Genomic DNA, 25,650 nt, shown 5'->3' on the forward strand with positions numbered 1-25,650 from the left:
TAATCCTTACAAAGAATGGCTGCTGTATTAGCTATCCATTGCTATATAAATAAATGACTGCCAAAACTTAATGGCTCAAAACAAACATTTATTAGCTCCTACAGTGAGGTGTAACAATCTGAGAGCTGCTTAGCTGGGTGGTTCTGGCTCATGGTCTCTCATGAGTGTGCAGTCCAGATGTCAGCAGCTTTGCAGTCATCTGAAGACTTAGCTGGGCTGAAGGGTATCACTTCCAAGCTCATCACATGGCTTTTGACAGGAACACTGAGTTCTCCTCCATATGGGCTTCTCCATAGGGTTGTTCACAACATGGAAGCTGGCTGCTCAGAGTTAATGATCTGAGAGACAGAGACACCAAAATGGATGGCACATCATAACTTAATTTCAGAAGTGACATACTGTCACTTTTATACAAACTTACTTTGGTACACTGTAAGAGGAGCCTATCTAACGGTGTGAATACCAGAAGGTGGTTTCCTTGGGAGATATCTTGGAGGCTGGTTACTACAATCAATGTTTAATTTTACCATTTACCAAACATTTCTAATTAATTATTACAGTATACTGTTAAGGCTTGAACTTTGATAATAGCACAATAATGCACTTATGTTGTTATATTTTACTTTTTTTTCTGTGTTCAATAGGTGTCCCATCATCCACCAATATCTGCCTTTTATGTTAGTAACCGAAAGGATGGATTTTGCCTTAGTGGTAGTATCCTCGCCAAGTCCAAGTTCTATGGTGAGTTTCCCCTTGTCTCAGCCTGCACCTTTTTTCTGGAAGGTGGTTATTTCCTGGTGAGCTTTTCTACAGACAGTGTCTTGGGCTGTTTTCAGCAAGGAATTTATGTTATTTTCAGTATCATCTTTACTTGGAAAATGGCCTTTCCTTTATAGTGTTTTTCTTTGCCCATTCATAAGTATGATTCGTAAATAGGATGCATTTTGTGTAAGTATTCATCACATATAAATTCATCACAAACACCATTTATCAAAAGGCAGAATGATTAACCACTCTTAGCCATTTTAGTGCATAATGTACTTTTTTGCCTTTAGTCCCACTGAAGTTTTTTGTTCTGTCTCATTGTACCTGAGGAGTTGGTCATTCTATTTAGTCTTTGATTAAAGAGAGAAAGAATACAAGTACAGTTAGAATACTTGGTCCAGGGTCAGTCAGTAATGATAATCAATCTTGGGCCAAATAACATACTAATAAAAACTTTTGTTAGTACAAGGGAAAATAGTGAAATATGGTTATTATAGAAAACTATAATCTAAAAACTATGACAATTCAAACAGGCAAATGGCCAAAGCCGTACACTAGTAGAAAGTATTTAACCTTAAATACTTTTGTTTTTTAAAATTAATTTTTAAACAGAAAAAATCAATGAATTAAATGAAGAATTTTAAATCTGAGAAAAAAAAATTATGGTAAAATTGGGAAAATATGTCAACAGAAACCAGGGGTCTAGTTACTTGACAGAGTGGAGAACCATAGATGGGACTGTAACAGGGAAATCTAACAATAGTTTTTGATAAAAGAATATGGTATATGCTTTTATTTTTCTTCAAGGTATCTTTTCTGTCTTCTGATGTTTGTTTTGGGGTTTGATTTTGTTTTTCTGCCTAGTTTTACATTTTTCTTGTTTTAGAAGCTGATTTTTTTTTTTCTATATTTCGGTTGTTCTCTTACCACTTTAGCTCTCATCCCTCCATGCCCCTCCTCTGACTATAACATAAATGACTCATGAGTATGTGTTCTGCACTTGGAGAAATTTTAATGAGTACCAAGTGCATCGCTCCCTTTCTGGGATTACTTCAGTAGTTAGCCTTCTTTTTTCTATGTTATATTACAATTTTTGTATATCAGAGCTTTTACTTTACATTTTGAAAGAATTTACTGAATTCAGGCCTTGTAGGGTCACTTTTTTGATAATGTCCTCCTTCCGTTGGTTATTGAATTGTTTGTATAGAAACTGCTAGGTGAGTTGATAGTTTATATAGGCCTAGGAATATTAGTTCATTTTTTTAGTCTAAATTAAGGTAAATTTAAAGACATCTGGACAGAGTATATGCCTTTTAACATGTAGTCTCTTTCTTGACATTTTGTAGTTAATGAAAAATTAAAGGTATATTATGCAAGCATTAAGTACAATTGAGTGGCCATATTAATAAATTTTAAGACAAAGTATTAACAGATAAAGAGCATTTTATAAAGATAAAAGGCTTAATATATCACCATAATAATAACTGTATGCCTAATCACAGACCTTCAAAATACATGAAGCAAAAATAGAATTAAGGGGACAAATAGACAATTCTAGAATCATTTTTGTATATGAACACTCTCTCCTCAGCAAATGATGAGACAACTAGATAAAATATAAGCAAAGACACATAAGACGTGAAGAACACTATCAACCACCCTACCCTAATTGATATTTTTAAAATAGTACAGCAGACAATGACAATACACATTATTTTTAAGTATATATATGGTGCTTTCACTGGTAATGATCACATTTGATGATAAAATAACTTTCCATAAATTTTAAAAGACAGACTACACATTGAGCATGTTTTACAACCTCAAGAAAATAGAATTAGAAATGAATAATAAGATATCAAGCTCCAAACATTTAGAAATTCAACAACACACTTCTACAATCCTTGTATCAAAGAAGAAATCGTAAGAGAAATTAGCAAATATTTTAAACTAAATGATCATAAAAATGCAACATGCCAAAATTGTGGCAAAGGTGGTGTTTAGAGGGGAATTTATAACTTTAAGTTAGAAAAGAAGAAAGATCTAAATCAGTTATCTAACTTCTTACCCTATGAAATTAGAAAAAGAGCTAATTAGGGCCGCCTGGGTGGCTCAGTCGGTTAAGCGTCCAACTTCGGCTCAGGTCATGATCTCACGGTTTGTGGGTTCGAGCCCTGCGTCGGGCTCTGTGCTGACAGCCAGCTCAGAGCCTGGAGCCTGTTTCAGATTCTGTGTCTCCCTCTCTCTCTGACCCTCCCCTGCTCATGCTGTCTCTGTCTCTGTCTCTCTCTCTCTCTCAGAAATAAATAAAACATTAAAAAAATTTTTAAAAAAGGTTTCAAAAGAAAAAGAGCTAATTAAATTCAAAATAAGCAGAAAAAAGGAAATCATGACGAGCAGACATCAGTGTAGAAAGTGGACAAACAATACAGAAAATCAGAAAATATAAGAGTTGATTGTAGACTGATCAAAAAAAGTGCAAATCAGTAATAAATGATCACAATCACTGCTGATCCTACAGATACTGAGAGAATGATAAGGAAATATTATGAGCAATAAATTTGACAGCTCAGATGAAATGGGAAAATCCCTGAGAAAACAAAATTTACCAAAACTGACCCAAGAAGAGCATAAAATTTTAATGGCCTTAAATCAGGGAAAGAAATTGAATTAGTAATCTAAAATCTTCCTTCAGAGATATATTCCAGTTCCAGATGTCTTCAGTTCTTCTAAACATTTCAGGAAGAAACAATACCAGGGTACCTGGGTGGCTCAGTCGGTTGAGTGTCCAACTTTAGCTCAAGTCATGAGCTCACAGTTCATGGGTTCAAGCCCTGCCGTCAGACTCTGTGCTGACAGCTCGGAGCCTGGAGCCTGCTTCAGATTCTGTGTCTCCCTCTCCCCCACTGATGCCCTCTCTGTAACTCAAAAATAACTAAATGTTAAAAAAATTTTTAAAGAAAAAATAAATTAAAAAGTAAACATTAATTTTTTAATGAAGAAGAAATAATACCAAAAAATCTCCAATTTTATACAACTTTTTACAGAAAATAAGAGGAAATATTTCTCAGCTCATTTTATGAGGCCTACATACCCTAATCCCAAAACCAGACGTTATAGAAAAAGTACGTATCATTATCTCTCATGAATACATAGTACATGCAAAAATCTTTGCCAAATTAGTAACAAATCAATATATATAAAGAGTAGTATATACATAAAAGGGTATATTAAAAGGATATAGATCATGATCAGATTATCAAGTGAAGTTTATCTTGAGGACACAAGGTTGGTATATCATTGAGAATCGGTGTAGTTCATGTTAATGGAATAAAAGAAAACCATATTTTAATAAAGGCAGAAAACGTATTTGACAGATTTCAACACCCAGTCATAGTAAAAACTCTTAACAAAGTAGGACTAGATTAAAGGTATCTGAAAAATAATAGCCAGCTTCATATTTGTAAGGTGAAAATTAAGTAATTTTTACTTAAGGTCAGGAACAAAGATGCTGACTCTCACTACTTCTTTACAAAGTTGTATTAGAAGTTGTAGCCAGTGCAGTAGGCAAGTTAAAGGGAAAGCATACAGATTAGAAAGAAGGAAGTTAAAAAACCATATGCATACCTAGTCTATATAAGAAATTCTCAAGAATATATAAAAAAACCACTAAAACTAATAAATGAATTTAGTAAAGTTGCTGGATACGAGGCCAAAATACAAAAGGCAGTTGTACTCCTGTATACTAATAATGAACACTTGCAGAATGAAATTTAAAAAACAGCTCCAATTATATTAGTATGTGAAAAATAAAATATTTAAGAATAAAAGGTGTGTAAGACTTATACACTGAAAAACTAAAAAGCATTGCTGAGCAAATTAAAGAGGATTAAAACTGTTATGAAATGCTGATAGAACAGCATGGATGAATCTGAAAAACATTTTGCTAAGTAAAAGAAGTCAAACACAATAAACTATATATTTTATGATGCCATCTGTACAAATTCTAGAATAGGTAAAATTACAGTGGTAATTTTAACAGACCAGTGGTAAAAAACAGACCAGTGTTTTCCTGGGGCTGTAGGAAGGGATTGACTGCCAAGAAGCAAAGGAGAACTTTTTGTGGTAATGCAAAATTTCCATATCTTGATTGTGATAGTGATGGTTACATGACTGTATACAGTTGTGAAGACTGTCAAAATACACACTTAAAGTGGGTCACCTAATGTATGTAAATTGTACCTCACTAAAACTGATGATGGGGGAAAGAAAAATACACTTGGGAGAAAAGCTAGAAGAAAATACCATGAAATTTTATCATCAATTGCATTTTGAAGGATTGTGCTTATGTTTTCTTTTCCTAATTTAGTAGTATTATGTCAGTCTTTAGTACTTCAAGCTTGGGACTTAACTATGTAACTTACAGATAAGAAATAATGTTTTTATTCAAACATTAGATATACTCTTAAGCCATACCATAAAGCAGTGTTTTATTGCATGCCCCACATTTTTAAGATTTTTAAGAGCCTCATCTAAAATAATACAACAAGCACATAACTGTACCTTTTTAACGAACTCATTTTGTAAGACCGGGAATATGGGTCATATATGTTTTGGATATGAGATAACAAATATATATTTGGGCACATTGAGATTGAGACATTGTTAAGACATTTCACTGTAAATCTGTGAAGGGTGTCCTAAATGTATTTTGTTAATTTTGAATTGGTTGCATTGGTTTTGTGTAATTTAATAAATATTTATTTTAGGAAACTCATTATCTGCAATATTAGAAGGAGAAGCACGATTAACTTTCTTGAATAGAGGCGAAGATTATGTCATGACAATGCCATATGCTCATTGTAAAGGTAAGTATTTCCCATACATGACTTAGATATTCCTTAAACCTTTTTAAGTAAATGTATATGGCTGTAATTTGTTGTTTTATGATTGATGGAGTCAGCCTTTTATTTGAAAGCATCCTTGGTTTATAGATATTGAAGATTATTGCTATCATCTGATGAATATTTCTGTGGTGAATTAATTCACCCACATCAGACTTTTTATGACACAGTTGGAAGAGTCTGATTTATAATAATGGAATTTCATTTGCCTAATGTGAAGGTTTTAAGATCGATGAAACCTCCCATTATTTCAAAATCTTAAAAAGTGATTTTGATTTTCTTATACCACCACACCTTTTAAAATTTTAATTTCCTACTTTTTGGTGTACTAAATTCTTTAAAAATATTTCTTATTCTCATTTGGCAATTTCTTAAAAACTAATGTATTATACTTTTTCCCCATTATTAAAGACATTAAGATAAAGATACTAAACTATCATTTACAACAGGTCAGGCACCCAACCATTCTGTGCATTTACATTGATAAACTCATTTAATCATTCCAGCAGCCCTATAAAGCAGATAATTTTGTCTCTGTGTTACGGATGTGGAAAATGAGGCACACACATAGGTTAATTTGCCAGAGATCACATAGCTCAGATGTTGCAGAGTCCAGATCTCTGTGACCTGCACTACTATACTCTAGGGCATCAGCATGGTCATTATCTGTATATTCCTCTCCAGCCCATTTTTTAAAAATAATGTTTTTGGGTAATTATCCTCTTTTAGGAACTGATTCATGTAAACATAGAAATTATTTAATGTGGCCTCATTTCATAGAAGCAAAAACTGAGAGTTTTAAGCACCTTACCTAAACTAAATCAGCTACTTAGTAAAAATGCTAAGACTGAACTCTAGACTTGTTGACTCCTGTCGACTGGAACATGGACCTACCTTGTATGAAGTACAAGAGTGGCCACCTTGTGACCTCGGGCTGGATAATTCTTAGAGCTTCATGTATGGTTCTTGAAATAGATATGATGTGAAATATCTGAAATTATGAACGGAATTGATAAATACATTTTTAAATTTTATATCATGTAGAATAAAGAAAATGATATTTTATATAGATACTCAATGCCAGTGTGGGGTTTTTTGCATGAAAAAAAGAGATTATAATAACCTCTTTGTGAATGAGCATAGGAAATAATGATTGCTTTCCACCCTTGTGTATTTTCTAAGATGTGTTCCCCAAATCATTAATCTCACAAATTGATTTACAAGATGAGTTCCATAGCCAAAGAAATATGAGAAACATTGCATTGTCTGGTCCCCTCTTGGAAATTAACATTGTACATTTGCATATTAAAGACAACTTTAACAGTTTCATACAACACACACACACACACACACACACACACACACACACAGTTAAACTTTAACAAAGTTAAATTGAATTTTCTGAACTTTTAACCACAGAACCTATTTTGAGGGAATTTTTTTATATGTTTGTCTTATTTATACAGTTGATCTCATGTTATTTGTAGTAGCTATGTTCCATGAAGTCACCACAAACACTCTTTTAATGACTACTAAACCATTGCTCCTAGGGGAAGCACAAGGTTAGGTTCCTGTGAGCCTCTTGTCACATTTTCATCGACCGGTCAGTACATAACCTTGCTCCTATTCAAAGATCCTTATTATATATTACTGATTCATTAACATTGAACTAACAGCCAACAGCACTATAACTCATGCTTGAGTCAAGATTTAACGTACACTTTCTCCATAAGATACATTACAGCTTTCTGTACTTAGGAATGCTACCCAGTACTTTAGCACTACACTTGGGGGTGGGGGGGGGGTNGGGGAAGGATCATTTTTAAACAACAAAATCCCCAACAAAAACCACCAAAATGTGAAAAATTTGACACTTAAATATACTGCAAAAAAGGCACTTGTTTACCAAATGATAGGTGAAACCAGAAGGCAGTGTTACCTTGTTCAGTCTCAGCTGACAGTTTGCACATTGAACAACTCAAATTTTTCACCACTCTGTGCATGTTCATGAATGACTACAGAAGTGCTGTAGATATTTATTTGGGGATTGCTAACATATTTTAGTAAGAATGTGAATTCTCAAATAATTAGATCTACAAATGGAATGGAATCTGCAAATAATTGTATCCTCTGTTAATCTATTTAAGTCTTACAGAAACAACTTTATGTGTATGTTACTGATTGTTAATAAGTGGGACAGAATGCTCTTGAATTATTAGTTTCTCCTAGAAGGAGATTAGATTATAAAGTTCTGCTTATTACTAGCCAGTGTCTCTCTTTCTTCAACCTTTTGTCAAAATTGTTTTGTTTTTTTCCTTAGGAATTCTTTATGGCACAATGACACTGGAACTTGGTGGAATAGTCAATATTACATGTCAGAAAACTGGATACAGTGCAGTACTTGAATTCAAACTAAAGGTTAGTAGAGATAGTAGAGATAATCACCCAATTAAAGAAGATCTGTGTTATAAATATTGAACAAAGAGCACAGTTTAGTTCCTTATTTAAAAAATAATTATAAGAACACAGAATTCATCAATGGGCAGCCTTGGCAGATCCAAATCAACGCAAAGCCATCATTTTTTATTTTTAATTTTAATAAATTAAACTGTTGGTATAATATAGCAAATGAGATATATGAACTAAATGGATAGAAATTTCTCAGTATATTAAAACATTACTTTAAAAAATAACAAAAAGCATGTATCGGCTTGAGCTATAGTTGTGTACCCTAATTGTATTAAATACTATTTTTGCCCAACAATTTACTCAAAAATTCACAGCCTTAAAAACACCTTGTTCTGAAATACAGGGGCACTATAATTTGGACAGACTATATTGGGGATGGCTTATCTCTGCCGTATAACGTTTGGAGCCTCAGTTGGGAAGACTTGCAGGTTGTGAGTGACTCAGCAACTGGGGCCAGAATAATCTGAAGGCTCATCACTTCCTTGTCTGGTGCCTGGGTTTGGGACAGCTAAAAGACTGCGACTGCTGATCTGAGCACCTCGTATGTGTGGCCTTTCCCTGTTGCTTGGCTTCCTCACAGCATAGTGGCTTCCAGGTAGTCAGACTTCTTACTTGGTGGCTCAGCGTTCCAAGTGCAAGTGTTCTTGTGACCACAGTGGAAGCTGCATTGCCATCCATGACCTGGTCTCAGAAGTCCAATGACATCACTTCCACCATTTTCTATTAGTTGAAGAGTTATAAGCCCACTCAAATTAAAGGGGAAAGGGCACCTGGATGGCTTATTTGGTTAAGCATCCAACTTTAGCTCAGGTCATGATCTCATAGTTCATGATTTTGAGCCCCACGTCAGGCTCTCTGCTGACAGCACAAAGCCCACTTGGGAGTCTCTCTCTGATCCTTCCCCACTTGCACTTTCTTTCTCAAAATAAATAAACTTAAAAAAAAATTCAAGGCGAAGAGATATAGGCCCCACTTCTCAATGGGAAGATGGCCATCCTTGGAAAATTCTGTCTGCCTCTGAGTGAAAGGGAAGTTTAAGACCTTTTCACTGTAGCAGATATTGGTATAGGACAATATATTATATTCAAGGAAAAATATTTCTATGAACTGTTTAATATTATTAAATTTCTCCTATGTTGATATCCAGCTGATCAGCAACTTTGCTCTTTATTAAAGTATCTCTTTTAAGTATTTGGTGCAGTGCAGTTTGTTGTTGTTTTTTTTAATCTTAGCAAATGTTTTGTTTGTATGGTGATAGTGATACTTGAAAAATCATGACTAAAGATGTCTTAAGTAATTTATGATACCTTTAAGGGTTAGATTGGAACATCTAAATTGTGTCACTGATGAGCAACTTCAGTAAGGCAATGTAGTAGTAACTCAAAGTATATTCCTTCTAATTTAATTTTGGAGGATTTTTTGGTTAAGTATTGTTTTACTGTTTATTTTTGAAGGAAGGGGTATTATTTCTTCTAATAGATGGGTTAAATTCCTTAAGTCTACAGAATTGTTACTGCTTAAATTTACTGCAGCAGTGACAGTTGAGTCAGGAGAGAGCAGAGAACATGAGTTATCATTTGTGATCTTTCTCAACATCAACAATTTATTTGGATTTCACACAGTCTCTTTATTTTTACCTATTTTTTCCACAGCAACAAATTCCGATTTCTTTTCATTGAACATTTCTGACCAAAATATGAGTCAGCATTTCACCCTTGGTGCCTTTAGTAACACTGTAACTACATAATTACTTCTTTCCCTCTTTTTTGTCTACATTATATGTAAATATAAGATAAAAGTAAACTCTTTCTATAACATTTTCTCTTTTAAAAGCCATTTCTCGGTAGTAGTGACTGTGTTAATCAAATATCAGGGAAACTTAAACTGGGAAAAGAAGTTCTAGCTACTTTGGAAGGCCATTGGGTAAGTGTTTTTCTATTTTAGCTTTGACAAAAAGAATTTTATTCTGTGAAAAAAATTAAGAATCACATTTTATAAGTTCACTTATTCCATTCCATCACTATTCAGTATGAGCTTCAGCTTAACAAATATTTTGGCATTGATCTGTTATCAAGAATATTTAGTGTCTTTAATACTTCACCTTTCCAAAACTTTAATTCAATAAAAATAGCAAATACTTATCATTTAGCATATACTGCATTGTTTAAAAATGTTACTCGCATTAACTCATTTAATACTGGATAACTGTTATGAGGTGGGTACTGTTAACTGTCTCTGTATTACAGAGGGGGACACTGAGGCACAGAGACTTTAAACAATTTGCTTAGAGTGAGGGAACAAGAATTCTAGCCTGTGCACTCTGGCTCCAGGGCTGTGCTTCTACTCAGGGTAGTGTGCTGTCGCTCATCTAGATGAAAGAGGCATTTCCAGTTAGAATTACATTTCCTTTTCAGGAACATGGAAAGGGTATAGTGGTATTTGAAAGCAACGGCTTTTATTTATTTCTCTGCTGACCTAAATTCACACTTATCTAATTTTGTTAAGAGGAGCTTAAGTGAACAAGGATACATCATGGAAACCCTGGTGCACTGTCACTCTGAACACTGAGTATATGCGGTTTCCTGCCTTTTAATTAGAAAATGATGAGAAATGTGATGAGAAAGTGAAACTGCATCTGGAGACTTAACCAAGAGGCCGCATATGCTCTGAAATTTTAAAAATTTATTTCTGGAATAAATTTGGAAAATTTGGAAAAAAGTTAAACCATCTTTTTGTTAAAAAAATGAAATTCCTAAGATTGTACTCAAATTTTTAATGCTAAGAAAGGCTCTTGGAGGTTTATGTTGAGTACGTAGGTAGTCAGCAGCATCTCAGTATAGTTGTAGCAGGCACTGTGCTCCTCTTTGACAATTCAGAAATCATCGTCAAGGTTTTGCAAGTAATTGTTGGAAATGTGTTCATTAAGTAAAACTTGTGAAATCTCATTAACTTTTTTGTGTGTTCAACCAAAATTTTTAAATGACTAGAAGTATATATTTAATGGTTTTATAAAATGACAAGAGATTTGGAGCTTTTAGAAAAGTGCTAGTTGTATTTGTTTTAGAAATGTGTTTAACTGTGGGGTTACGTACAGGAAGAAAGTATTATTATTATGTTACTGTACTGAATAATCCTCTTTTAAGTAAGGACAGTTCTCTGTGTTAATTTTTAATTTCTTTAAATATAGGATAGTGAAGTTTTTATTAATGACAAAAAGACTGATAATTCAGAGGTTTTCTGGAATCCAACACCAGACATTAAGCAGTGGCGATTAATAAGGCACACTGTAAAATTTGAAGAGCAGGGAGATTTTGAATCAGAGAAGTAAGTATACCATTTTTCAGCTGACTTCGTGAACATCCAAGAATATGTTTTAATCCCTCAATAGTGTGGCCGCTTTCCTCTCTGTCACTTTTCAGTCACATTTTAATTCAGCAGAATAGTTTAACATTTGTGGGATGTGACAGTTCGTGTTCATTTGTTTGTTTTATATATGTGAATGTCAAATAAATATGCAAATCATACTGGTTAAAAAATCTTACTGGTTTTCTGCAGCTCTAAACTAAAACTTCCCATTTTTTTCTTTCTTTTTCTTCTTACCTGCTCCAGGGCCTATTAAAAAAACAAACTATTTTTGTATAAAATTATGAGACTAATTATTCTTGATTTTCAAAATATACGAACTGTGTCACTAGATATGCAGGCTTCTAGAGGACTTACCATTAGTTGGGTAATAATTAAAGACATAGTTTCTGTTCTTAAGTCATGAAACTCTTGCTGGATCTCTTATACTTTTGAACCAAAATATTATATGAATATTGCCCAGTTTTATTCTTATTACATTTCTTTGTATTAGAAGGATTCTGTGTAAAAGACACTCTACCAGGTACTATGTACACATTAAACAGTTTAGTATTCACTATGTGTTCTCACATGCATATCATTGTCCGTCATGAAGATTCGAGCCTATGTACTTTTCTTTTGCACTCAAAATTGGGGCTGTCAAAAATGGAAGAATATGTATGCAGCAGTTCTAAAAATGGTTTCAGCTATAACCACATGATGCCCTCTCTCCAGGGTGAAGTTTTGCCAAAGCATACAACAGTTTTTGAGGTGTGAATATAATTTAACATATTTAAAAGATGAGGAAACGAATCTTAGGATAAGTAACTTTTAGTTCACCCTCTGAGAAGTGACAAAGGATTCAACCCAAGTCTGTGTGATTTCAAAACTTGTGTTCTTTCAGTCACAACATGCTATCTTCACAGATAGAGGAATATAGATATTATAGTTTTGTCTGATAAAAAAACTTTAGTAGGGGAAAAGATTTTACCTCAACATTTTCTGTTAAGTCATTGGTTCTCAACATTGGCTACACATTAAAATCACCCGGAAAACATTTAAAAAACTAGTACTTGGGCCTACTTCCAAGATTCTGATTTTAAAGTTCTCTGATAATTCCTGGATCCAGGGTTGAAAAGCATGGCATTACAGTGTTGGATCTTTAAGGCTAATGGATCTTAAACAGTGTGTTTAAGAATCATCCAGAGAACTTAATAATGTAGACTCTTGAGCCTTCATTACATTCTTATCATCTTGAGTCAGTGCCATTCATTGCCATATGTTTAAGAAGCCAGGTAATAACTTTTCCTTGGCAATACGAAAGTTAGTTTCCACTGTGTATTTGTACTCAAGACACCACTTTTTATATGTGACTCATTTCTGAGCCTATGAGCATAAGCTTTGTCAAAACCAAAACCCACATTGGCATCATTTTCTCTCAAGGAGATTCAAGTTTATTCTATGTAGATTTGATTTTCTTTTGCTTTTTTAATGCTATTTTTGCACATGTATTAGACTCTGGCAGCGGGTAACTCGAGCCATAAATGCCAAAGACCAAACAGAAGCTACTCAAGAGAAGTATGTTTTAGAAGAAGCTCAAAGACAAGCTGCCAGAGATCGGAAAACAAAAGGTGAAGAGTGGGCATGCAAGTTATTTGAGCTTGATCCACTCACAGGAGAATGGCATTACAGGTTTGCAGAGTAAGTAATTAAAAAGAGAATATAAAAAACAGTATATGAGCATTGTTTTTGCCTTTATTTCTAGAATTTTTACTGTTAGTTGGAGTATTTTTTTATTAAGCCATATATATAAATTAGCAGGAGATTTTAAACTTGATGTTCCATTGATTGTAAATTTGATGCCATGACAGTGGCCTTATAAAATAAGCTGAGGATCAGAAGATTGGATATGACAAGTCTTAATCTTATGTCTAGGTTCGTAATTACTAATGAAAATCTAATTATAGACAACATTTTTGGAAAAGTACTGCAGTGTTTTTGTTTAGTTATTAAACATGTTTTGGTTGTGTTTTTGTTTTTTTTTTTAATTTATGCAGTACTAGACCATGGGACCCACTTAATGATATGATACAGTTTGAAAAAGATGGTGTTATCGAGACCAAAGTGAAACATCGCACTCCAATGGTATGTAATAAAAAAGCAACAAGATCTGCCAGGCATATAAACTTTTCAAACCCTTAGTATCTTTGGCAATCAATGTTTAAAACTGGCTTCAAAATTTAAAATGTTGGGTCAGCAAAATGGTAGAATAGGCACCTCCAAGCTCTTTTTCCCTTCAAAGAAACAAAACAAGCAGAAGTTGTCAGAACCAAATTTGCCAAAACTATGGAAAATAGTCAGAGGTTTGCAGCAGAAAAGTGAATGCTGAATCAAGAGGGAGGTGACTTCAAAGCAGTCATTTTTACTTGCCTTTGCCCCAGCTCCTCACTGGTGCACTGGTAGTGTTAAAGGGTCCCCACATTCTCAGTGTGAGGCCTAGTTCCAGAGGACACAGAGTAGACCTTATTCACAAATTGTGTGTGTCTCTTTTAACCTGTCGAGGGGCTACTTTAAGGATGCTTGCAGGGCAAGCATTGCTGTTTTTGCTGATAACTCAGAGCTCAAGCAGAAAGGCTGCAGGCATTTCTGGAAACTGCTATGAAATCATACGGACATTCTGCACACACCTGGGGCAAAAGATTACCATTGAAACAATACAGTAGACTGTGTAAGGCCGAGAAACAAAAGCTGGAGAGAGATTGTTTGGAAAACTAGGGCATCCGGGATTTTAGAAAACCATGCAAATGTCCAAGGTAAGGGGCTTATTTATGCTCAGAAAAGACCAGTGAAAACCCTAAGCTTTCACCTCAAGCTAACACCTAGGCTCGTACAAGCCTGGCTAAGTGCTCTTACACCAAATAGTCTGCTAAGACTGGGAGAGTATTTTGTTTTTGTTTTTGTCTTTTGATTTCTTTGGCTACTGGTGTTTAGGCAAGTTTCAGTTAAAATGCTAGCCGAACACAAGCTAAGGAACAGAAATTTCAGTAACCACGAACAATAGTAGTCTTCTCAAAAATAGTTTAGGAACTTCAGTGAACAAATGGAGTAGTACTATAGGTTTCATCAATCCAGAAAAACCCTGGGGAAGGTGGAGAATCTGATTTTCAGAGCTACCATATTATCACACTCAGATGTCCAGTTTTCCATAAAGAATTACAAGGCACAGAAAGAAGCATGAAGCATGACCCATTAAAAGGAACAAAATAAATTGACAAAAACTATCCCTGATGAAATCTAGACACCAGACTTCACAGACAAGGACTTCAAAAACAGTTGTCTTAAATGTGCCCAAAGCATTAAATGAAACAGAAAAAAAAAAAAAAAAAATTAAATGAAACAGGAAATCAAGAAAAAGATACATAAACAAAATTAGAATGTCAACAAAGAGAAATTATACAAAGGAACCAAACAAACTTTTGAGTTTAAAAATACATTAACTAAAGTGAAAAAGAAGTTACTAGGGACTGAGGGGAAGAGGGAATGGGAAGTCGTTGCTTAATTGTTAACAATTTATCTTTGGGATGATGAGAATGTTTTATGGAAGTAGCTGTGATACTTGCACATTGTGAATCTACTTAATACTACTGAATTGTACACTTAAAAACGGCTAAGATGAGGGGCACCTGAGTGGCTTAGTTGGTTAAGCGTCCGACTTTCGCTTAGGTCATGATATCGTGGTTCATGGGTTCAAGCCCCGCGTCGGGCTCTGTGCTGACTGCCAGCTCAGAGCCTGGAGCCTGTTTCAGTCTGTGACTCCCTCTCTCTCTGACCCTCCCCTGCTCACGCTGTCTCTCTCTCTCTCTCTCCTAGAAATAAATAAAACATTTAAAAAAAATTTTTTTTAAAAAATGGCTAAGATGACAAAATTTATTTTATATATGTATATATATATATCTGTACACACACGTTATTACAATTTAGAAATTTTAAAGCATTTTAAAATTGTTTCTTTCTTTAAACAACACTAACATGATAGAGACAAACAGGGCTTCTGTATTTCCTCCTAAAAGTAGAGTTTGCTGATGACAGTAAATCTTTGCATACTGAGACCTAGCTTATTGACTCCCTTTGTCATTTTAAATTCTTTTCACCAGTCTTCGTTGATCTCCAATTTGAACCTACTCTAAGAAGGTGGATTTGGATTCTAACGTAACAGTGTTCAGTCTCTATGACTTGAAATAAGAGGGCATAGTATATTGGCTGAATCCAGAATGTACCTGTTCATTGTTTATTCTCTATAATAAAATTATAGAAAGTTTATTTTAATTTCAATCTGTTGAATAAAATTTTGCAAAAGAGTAGGTAATTGAGGATAATTACTATTTAGAATAGTAAACAGGTCTGAATGGAGTCAAAGACTTAAGATGCCTGGTTCCCTTTTTTTCTAAGCATGTAAATTACCTTACCCTTCTAATTGTAGTTTCTCCTCTTGAACTTGAATTTTTAAACTTAGGATTGACCTTCAAAATTGCAAGCCTATTAATAGGATAGAGTCTAAAGTATATTATTCTAAGAAAAATTTAGTCCTAGTTGAGCGTTTGATATACTTCTGAGCCTTGTGCATGCATTAAAATGCTTTCTGTAGGTTTAAATCATGCTCTGCAAAATAATAATATTTTTATTTATTATAAGATGCTTTCTATAGTTTCCAGATATTATTAAAAGTAAATAAAGAATTTTATTGGAAACTCAACATCATTCAATGGGAATGTTTCTCATGTTGGGAAGAAGATAAGTATGATTGAAAAAGATACTCACCGGTGCAGTTAGAGGCGTTGAGGGGAGCTGGTCTACATTCCTATTTGTACATAAAATTGTCTTTTGAAGGATATACAAACTAATAGGAGCATCTATTTAGTGGCAGAGAGACTGTGTTGCTAGAGTCAGGAATGAAGGGAAATTCTTCACTGTATATTTTTTAATATTTTTGCTGTTCTGAATTAATGTTTCCTATTAAAAGTAAATGATTATATAAATGTTACCACCTCTTATTTGTTAAGTTTTAATTAGGCTATCTCATCTTTGTTTTTATTTCAGTATATTTATAATACCCAGGAACTGATGATTTTAACAGGTTTATAGCATTGGTATTTAATTACAAAACGCAGTGCAAATTCACATTATAGCATGGGCTTTTTCTTCAGGTTAGTGTCCCAAAAATGAAACATAAGCCAACCAGGCAACAGAAGAAAGTGGCAAAAGGCTATTCCTCCCCAGAACCTGATATCCAAGACTCATCTGGAAGTGAAGGTAAAAATATTTACTGCAGACTATTCACTATAAACATCTAAACTTTTAAAAGGATATTACTATATTGTGTTTAATGTATGAAAAGCATTTTCCATATTAACTCAAGATACTGTAGGAGTTTGGGTGGGGACAGAGAGGGTGTGCCAAAAAGGCTATTTTAGATTATACATAAATTGCAAGACCACGCCACAAGGGAAAGGCAAGGGAAACCATGCAAATCAAGAACCACACTGTAATACTAGCTCTTATGTCTTGTTAGTGTCTGAAAAATTGTTGATGGTTTCCTAGATTCAACACAGGATCATTTTTTGAGCTTTGAACTCAGTTCCATGCTTTAAAATTTTTTTTCACTTTTAGACTAAATTACTGTAAGTGTTAAGAAGTCACAGACCAGTAAAAATATAACTATATAAAAATTATGGACTAAATTAACTAGTATGCCATTCTTGTACAAGCCAGATAATGTGTAAAATGTTTTGAATTACATTGACATATAATCAAGAAAGGATTAATGTCTGAAAAAATAAAGTTTTTTAAAGCCATAGTTCTCTACTAAGCTCACACTAAGCTGGGGAGCTTATTTTTACAGAGATGACACTAGAGGTGAATAAATGATAAATACCAGAAAATTAGTAGATAACAAGTAATAGTTTAAAGGAGAGGGAGCTGAATTCAGTTTGAGGGCAGTTCTTAAAGGAACCCTGATGAATTATTGGGATTTCTAATGGATTACAGCAATCTAGGCTTGAGAAATGTGGGTAGGGTCAAGACTGGAGTAAAAAGGGAATAAAAGTTTAAAAGTGGGAGTCACAGAGAACCAATGTGCTAGCGGGAGAGTGGGAGAGTATTAGTTACACTGCTTTCTTCCCATTTTACAGAAAAGGAAATTGAGGTACAGATTAGCCTGCTCAAGGTCACATATCCTGTAAGACATTTTGGCTCCGTAATTCACTCTCTTATCCACTGTACTATTTACCTGTAATTAATATGTACTACATTAACGTGTGCCAAGCTAGATGTTTTATTCACCATACCACAACCATATGGACTTTGAGTAGTATTATTATTATCCCTATTTTACAAATGAGAAACAAAATGAACAAAAATGGAAAAGAAGGAATGATATGAGAGGTTTGAAGGAAAACACAGTTCACTGGTTGACAGTAAAAATTTGTAGAAGAGGTAGCAAAACCAACTGAAAAGGCTTAAAATTGGGGTGACCAGGGAAATAAAGATAATTAATAAAACATTAAAAAGGGGGCTCAAAAAGCTGACTTCAGAGGTAGGTAAGTGGACAAGAGACAGGAGAGTAATACCTTCCCCCAAATTAATATATGTATTTTTAAGGAACTGTTTGTTGTCTGTTTCATTTAGTTTAAAAAATTAAACTGATGCCATCAAAATTTTTAACTAATTTGTTACTTTAAATCTGTAGTGTTCTAGTTTTGAAGTGATATGACTGAAACTTTAAAAATGCAGAGTACTGGGGCGCCTGGGTGGCTCAGTCAGTTAAGTGTCTGACTTTGGCTCAGGTCATAATCTCATGGCTTGTAGGTTTGAGCCCCTTGTTGGGCTCTATGCTGACCGCTCAGTGCCTGGAGCCGACTACATTTTCTGTCTCTCTCCCTCACCCATCCTCAATTCATGCTCTATCTCTCTCTCTCTCAAAAATAAATAAATGTTTTCTTAAAAATGCAAAGTATTACTATTATTATGTTACATTCTAACCCATAAAAATAATGCCTAGGAAAATTTTTTTTACACAAGACTCATTAAGCTGAAATGTAAATTGCTTATAATTCAATGTTTGCTATCTTCATCACCTTCATTCCAAATGTCTTTTTAGCTCAATCAGTAAAACCAAATACAAGAAGAAAGAAAGGGATAGAACTGGGAGACATTCAAAATTCCATCGAATCTATAAAACAAACACAGGAAGAAATTAAAAGGTAATATATATGGACGATGGCTAGATAAGTCTAGAGGGATAATTAAGAATCCTGTTATGTAGGAAATCATATGCAAACTTTACATTTTTATAACATTGTCGAGCTAAGATAAGATAGATTGGCTTTTGTCGCCTGATGACTGAAACTTAAATTCCTTCACCACTAAAATATCTGGGGAGAGTGGTATTTTTTTTCTCTTCTGTGATTGTAGAAGTGGAATCTCTGTCTTATCACTGTAGCATGCCAGAAATGTAGGTGGGTTGGAGGTGGTAGTGGGGTGGTTTCTGAGAAAGTCGGCGAACAAAGGCTTCTGCGGTCCCTTTGTACATGACTAATATTTAATTGGAGTGCATCACATATTGAAATATTGAAATGCGTCCATAGCAGTGGGTAAATAGTTACTACCCTGAGACCTTTGAGGGTTCTTTTTGTAGTCCCAGACCCTTCCTCACACACACCTCCCCACAATCCAGCAACAAAAGGTCAATAACACTTAGGAAGGTTCCTTGAAGGGAGCACCTGGGGTGGCTCAGTCGATTAAGCGTTTGACTCTTGATTTCTTCTCAAGTTATGATCTCATAGTTCATGAGATCGAGCCCCACATTGGGCTCTGTACTGACATCACAGAGCCTGCTTGAGCGTCCCTCTCTCAGTCTCTCTCTCTCTCTGTCCTGCTCTCTCTCAAAAATAAATAAACAGACATTAAAAAAAAGTTCCTTGGAGGGGAACTCCTGATCCTTCCAGCTCCATTGCTAAGGCTAGTAGGAGTACAGATTGGTTTCCTCCCATTGCTATATCAGAGGATTTAAAAAAAATTATTTTCTCAGTTCTTAATGATCCTACAGCTTACATTTAGTTCCTTTTTTCATTTATAGCCTTATCTCCTGCTATTCCCCTATGCCTGTCCCATGCTCCAGTTCTGTGAAACTCCTTACATCTCCAGAGTATACTGTACTGTCTCATCTTTGGAGCTTTGCCCACACTGAATCCACTTTTTAGATTGCTCTTCCTCCCACCCTGCCCATCAAGAAAATCCCTGTTTATCCTTCAGAATATAATTCAAATGCCACCCATTTTGTAACATTTCTAATCACTCACCTTGCCCTGTAGAGTTATTAATCCCTCCCTTGTCCTTGTACAGTTCCCTATGCATACTACTTTTGAACATTTATTGGATTACAGAGTTATTGTGTGTGTCTGTTTACCACACCACCACCCCCTCCCCCAACCGGACCATGAGCTCCTTTCGAGGAGGGAACATGTCTTCTGCATCTTGGTGTCATCCGTCCTTAGATAAAATGCTTATTTCTTAGTCTAATTATATTTATAAATTAATGAGCCTACTTGTTCATTTGCCTCCTTCCTTTCTCTATGCTGGTATACCAGTATAGATGTCAGGGTGGGGGAATGAAATCAGCTTTTTTCTTTTTTTGGCCCAAACATTTAGGATGGCATGAGGATAATTTAAGCTCATTTCATGACTAAATTAACTTTCTATTTTCACTAGTATATGAAATGCCTATATAGCATTTTTCAAATTAGGAATGTCATGAAATCTGTTGTATTATTTTTTTTCCTGGAGAATTTAGAATTTTTCTCCAGCTCTGCTTCTAACTTCCCCAAAGTTAATAGGCCAACTAAGAAGCACAGTTTTTGTTTTAAAACCACTATGATAACAGAGAAAAGTGATATATTTATATATCATCCAACTTTAGTAATTCTGTTTGATGCACTTCATTGAATAATGTATTTGGTACAATGTAGAATGTAGATTTAGATAAGACCTAATAATGGCTTCACATAACATAATCAGCTTTCTGTTTATGTTGTAGTAATTGATTAAACGAGTTACTTTAGATAATGTAATTAAGTATTCTCTTAACTAAGACTTTACTAATTAAGTCTCATGTATCAAATTGTGAGTTATGTGCTAGCTAACATTTTTGACAAATAATTTAAAAATTTATTGTTTCTTATTTTTGTAGAAATATTATGGCTCTTCGAAATCATTTAGTTTCAAGCACACCTGCCACGGATTATTTTCTGCAGCAAAAGGACTACTTCATCATTTTCCTCCTGATTTTGCTTCAAGTCATAATAAACTTCATGTTTAAGTAGAAGTTCCTTACAGTTGAATCAATGAACTCGAATGATCAGATTTGGCCTGGGACCAATATTCAAGTTGGTTTGATCTTTGTTAAAACATCACAATATTTCTAAAACAAAAATCTTAGAGATAAATGTAGAGGTATTGACCTTTCATACCTTTTCCCCTTAACCTGAAATAAGAACTCTTGGTCATTAAAGTGAGCTATGTGTTAAGTGCCAGAACATTTCTAGCTTTTGTGACAATGTGTTTACATGTGAGTATTATAAGTCCACATGTATACACAATTGTGTAGGTATACCTGACAATAGTCTTTGTATTCAATAGTATGTTCTGAGACATAGCATTAACATTCATAACAAAAATGCTGTCAATCTTACTATATATATATATATATATATATATATATAGCAATCTATTTTCTTCATACAACAGGCACAAGACTTTTATCAATAAGGAATTACAGAATGTGAAATGATGGCATAATAGACGTATTATATATAGTTCAAAATGCTATCCTGTTAAAAAAAAAATCATTTCCACAGCACCCAGCTCAATTGTGTTCTAAGAAACATCAAGAAAAAGGTGTAGTCGAAATTGGTGTACTGAGAGAGACAAGGTGGCAAATTCCTTTTTCAAAAGTTTACACACAATTTTTTAACCCCTAGAATTTAATATTTATAGAGACAGGTGTAAGTATGTGTATGTGTTATTCGACATAACAAAATGGTTTGCAGCTATTTGGATCTAATGATTATATCTTTCTTATACCTATATAATACCACCTGAATCATTTGGCTTTAAAAAATGTGGTCAAAATTGATTGCTGTCCTTTTTTCTTATTTTTGTTTCTTGTAACCCCATTGGTCCAGTAGCATAGGCCAAATTCTAGAGATGTTTATAGGGCACATGAAATACTGATAATTTCATCATGAAAAGCTTATTTTAGCTTTTGTTTAGACCCTAGTGTACTCAGTGAATAAATAGAAAAAATTATAACCAATATTTTACTTCAAAAGCCAAATAAGAGAAAGGCAGTAAGAAAAAACACTTGGTGTTGTAGCATTTATGTGTACATTAAAATTAGTTTCTTTAAAATGTGCAATAAGTTGAGTATCCAAGAAGAGCATCAAGTTCTGAAGTTAAATTCTTTATTCTCTTCCTCTGTTCTCAGTAACTTCATTCTGTGACAAAACGACACTTCAGGATTTTTTTTGTTTAGGCTCAGGAAAACTTTTTCCTAATTTTTCTTCAGGTTAATATTTTAACTTCTTGTCATAAATATTTATAGCCCTCAGAAGCAATTTCTGCAAATGTAGCTAAGCTTAGGAACATGTTGTCCTGAGATAATCTTAGAATCCTGAAAGTATACCTTTCAAAAGGTTATTAATGAAAAGTCAGAATAGTTATTCTGGCTACATTTGCCTTTGACTAAGAGACTGTGAAACACTAGCAAAATTACAGTCAACTGTTTATGCCAAGATAAATGTAAAGTCAAGGAATGAGTGCTAAATTACAAAAATTGAAAGTGATATAAAAGAGCCTGCTTTTGTTTCTCCCTTACCAATTTAGCTATCTTAAGCAGCCTTTGGTTTTAAGAAGAGCCATGTAGTTTGGGCAAAATAATGCTGTATTCCATATGTACCTGTGAAAGCACTTTTTTTAATTGACTGAAATATAAATAAGATGTACCTATATCTGGTATAAGTATAGATATAATATGACTACACTAGAATAGGTGACATTTGTTTGTATTTCAGACTTGTCAGTATCATTTTTGTACTCTCTGTTACCAATGTTATGCTCAACTGCCTATTCATTGATATGATATTTTGTAAATATTGTACAATTTTATCATTTTTATGGTTTAAATTGGTATTTATAAATAAGTTGATTGGCTGATCACAAAAATAATTTCATCATTAAACCCTGAAAACTTAACATTTTGTGTTGGGTAACCCCCCTTTGGGGTTTTAGTCCTCCCCACTTGTGTGTTCTTTTCATTTGGTCTAAATAGTGTTTTATTTCTATAAGTATCTTCTAAGACTGGGAAGGTAGTTATTTTCTTCATTTTCCTTTTTAGAGCAGATGTTTTGGGTTCTTATTACTCAAGGAGTCAAAAACTATTTCATGAAAAAGAGCAGGGTTACTCATGACTGTTTCTTATACACTGAAAGCATATATCTAATCTAATAGGCTTCTTATGCTTTTAGTTGTATGAGTTCCTCTCTGTGAACTGAACACAAAACTCAGGAATTGGTGGCTTAGTTTTTAGATTGGTGGTTATACTAGGCTTAGTATGTGAATCCTTTAAAACACATAATTAACTTTGTATGTAGCCATATATGTATTTGACTTTGAATGTTCCCTACCTGAGATTACTATTCCTTCAAACATGGATTCATAAAAACTGTGTTTTACAGTTCCCACTTGTCTGAGAGCCTCATGATGGTTTCTAGGATTTAAGATCTTATGACCACTTTTTTTTTAATTTGATCAAAAATGTTATTTTTTCATATGAAAATTTAGATGAGTAATAATTATTGACATGTGCATTTGTTTTAGTTATTAAATGTACTATGCCTTCAATTATCCACCATTTAGTGAGGTGTAGCTGGCCCAGGAACAGATAATAAATAGGGCATGTGAAATAAGTTTCAGCAATAGATATTTCACTTGTATTTCATGTCAGTACTTTTTTGTATCACTTATAAAGGTACAGTGTAATCTTTGTCACCATTCCATTGAAAAAGTTGGCCTTGTAAAATACAACACTCATTTAGTATTCACGCTTTTGTGCCTTTAAGAAAATACTTTTTGTTATTTTTGTGTTACAGAACTACAATATGATTCTAAGTGTTTATAGGCTTAATTGCCATAAAGGGTCATTTCTCTGTGTCATTTTATTTCCTTTTATATAGCTATAGTATATTTAAACAGTAATGCTGTACTTTTATAAGGGTTTGTCTATTTAACTATTTCAAGTATATTCTTCACTCTCAGACATCATTGAAGTAGATTTGTCACATTATTCTGAGTATTGTAAACAGTGCCTTTTTGATGGAATTCACACTGTTTTGGGTGTCAACTTGTGCCATATTACACATAAAATTCTGTGGAAGGCAATTTTAACTTTTTGAAGAATATCTTAGTCAAATATTTAAGAAAACAAATGTATAAAATTCCATTTTTTCCAGTGTTTGGCATTTCTAATGAGCAATGAATATATTTTGGTTTTTTGGTTTTTTTTTTTGGTTGATATACAGTGATGCTGGCAATATTGATGAGCCATCTGTGAAGCTATAGATTTTGAACTGTTAAATGTACAGAAATAAAATACTAATATTAGCATTTATACCAAATTTTCCAATTTGAACCAGTAAGGGGTAACATCGCACAAATCACTGAGTTTACATTTCAGCTTCTATCTCATTTGACTACATGGATAAAGAAATTCTTTAAAATGTATAACCTGCCACTGTTATGTAATTTGGCTTTATGTAATTTGACTTCATTGTATAGTGTGTGAATTTAGTATATTTAAGTTACTTTTTGTTACCCTTTAACATACTGTTTGGTTACAGTTTTTAATTGAAGATGGACTGTTAAAATTGTATAGGACCAGTGTCTCCTTAATATGATTAACATATTTAGAAGAGCCACAAGAAACCCGTGACAAAATGAATGTGAATATACTTTCTAAAGTGTTTAGAAAATTTTATCTTTTTGCATTTATCATGTAAAATTATTTTAGTATTACTAAATATTGGTTTGTTTAAAGAAAAATGCCATGAAACATTTGAATTGATGAGCCACAGAACTTCAGTTGAAAATTTTTTCACTTTGTAGCATGCTAAATATACATCTAAGTTAAATATCCTGTTTAATGGCCATTTATAAATTCAGACACTTACCACTGGTCAGTTTTGTATAATAGAATAAAAAGTGTGTTATCTGCAGTGTAAGTACAGCACACTGTCAAATCCTTTCCCTAAGGTGCATAGTAGATGTACAGATAGTCATAGGCAACTGTTTTGTAATGTATTACATTTCTAATCTATTATTCCTAACCTATTATAAATGTTTGCAGAGACAACAAGAACTGAATTTTTCTAACCTGTAAAATTATGCTGACTTGTACAGGTAGGCATTCTGAATAAAATTCTTAAAAAGAGCAAACTGATCAAATGACTTTGAATATAACATACAGTGACTAAATTACTTCATCCTAATTTTTAAATTAAAAAAAAAAAATCTTTTGGGGGTAGTTGTGCAGGATGGTGAAGTATCGGGAAGGGATTTAATAGCTAGAACCCCTAATGTATGCTTTCCTTGAAGCTTTATATTAATTCTTCTTAACTACTCATAATAACCTTAAGCTAAGTGTAAGTTAGCCCGACTATAAAGATGAAGAATCTGAGACACAGAGAAGTAACATGATTCCAAAAGCTTCACAGTAAGAGTGATAGCAAGCACACATTTGAGTCCATGTCTGATTTCAATATCCACTCCCCTTCCACTGTACACTTAAACCAGAACTCTGATGGTAACGCTTATTTTAAATGTTTAGAAACCTATATAAAAGTCCCCCTCCCCCCCAACACACACACACACACACCTCAAATCACTTGCTAGTCCATACTGGGTCAACATGAGGGGAGTTCCAAATCATTCCTGTCTCCTTCTGCTCTCTTTTCCTTTGCTCTTCTCCCCTTCCATTCTGGTTCTCTCCTCAAGGTCCAATTGCTTCTGGCTAATAGTTGGTTCTTTCTAAAAAATGGGGGGGGGGGGGGGGAAAAGAGGG

At 33.9% G+C, this 25,650-nt stretch overlaps 1 protein-coding gene and 1 long non-coding RNA gene across 11 annotated transcripts in view; one reads left to right on the top strand and one right to left on the bottom strand.

Moving 5' to 3' along the window:
* OSBPL8 (oxysterol binding protein like 8) overlaps positions 1-20,859 on the top strand; it is a 154,838-nt gene extending 133,979 nt beyond the window's left edge. For 9 of the 10 annotated variants that reach the window (XM_077770222.1, XM_077770212.1, XM_077770215.1 and 6 more), the window contains 10 exons: positions 645-741; positions 5,535-5,633; positions 7,990-8,087; positions 9,972-10,061; positions 11,326-11,462; positions 12,996-13,181; positions 13,538-13,625; positions 16,685-16,790; positions 18,637-18,739; positions 20,725-20,859. In XM_077770222.1, coding sequence (XP_077626348.1) covers positions 645-741; positions 5,535-5,633; positions 7,990-8,087; positions 9,972-10,061; positions 11,326-11,462; positions 12,996-13,181; positions 13,538-13,625; positions 16,685-16,790; positions 18,637-18,739; positions 20,725-20,857 — 1,137 coding nt within the window. In that variant the 3' untranslated portion in view covers positions 20,858-20,859. The remainder of the gene's footprint in view (positions 1-644; positions 742-5,534; positions 5,634-7,989; positions 8,088-9,971; positions 10,062-11,325; positions 11,463-12,995; positions 13,182-13,537; positions 13,626-16,684; positions 16,791-18,636; positions 18,740-20,724) is intronic. The other variant, XM_077770218.1, reaches the window with a different exon arrangement.
* The window catches only part of LOC144236579 (uncharacterized), a 26,807-nt gene continuing 1,224 nt past the window's right edge, over positions 68-25,650 (bottom strand). Inside the window, exons 2-3 of the long non-coding RNA XR_013336618.1 lie at positions 6,564-6,660; positions 68-338 (exon numbers count right to left, since the gene is read on the bottom strand). This is a non-coding gene — a long non-coding RNA (uncharacterized LOC144236579). The remainder of the gene's footprint in view (positions 339-6,563; positions 6,661-25,650) is intronic.

This window comes from Crocuta crocuta, unplaced genomic scaffold, assembly GCF_008692635.1.
Source record: "Crocuta crocuta isolate KB4526 unplaced genomic scaffold, BGI_CrCroc_1.0 scaffold317, whole genome shotgun sequence".
Classification (NCBI taxonomy): Eukaryota; Metazoa; Chordata; class Mammalia; order Carnivora; family Hyaenidae; genus Crocuta; species Crocuta crocuta.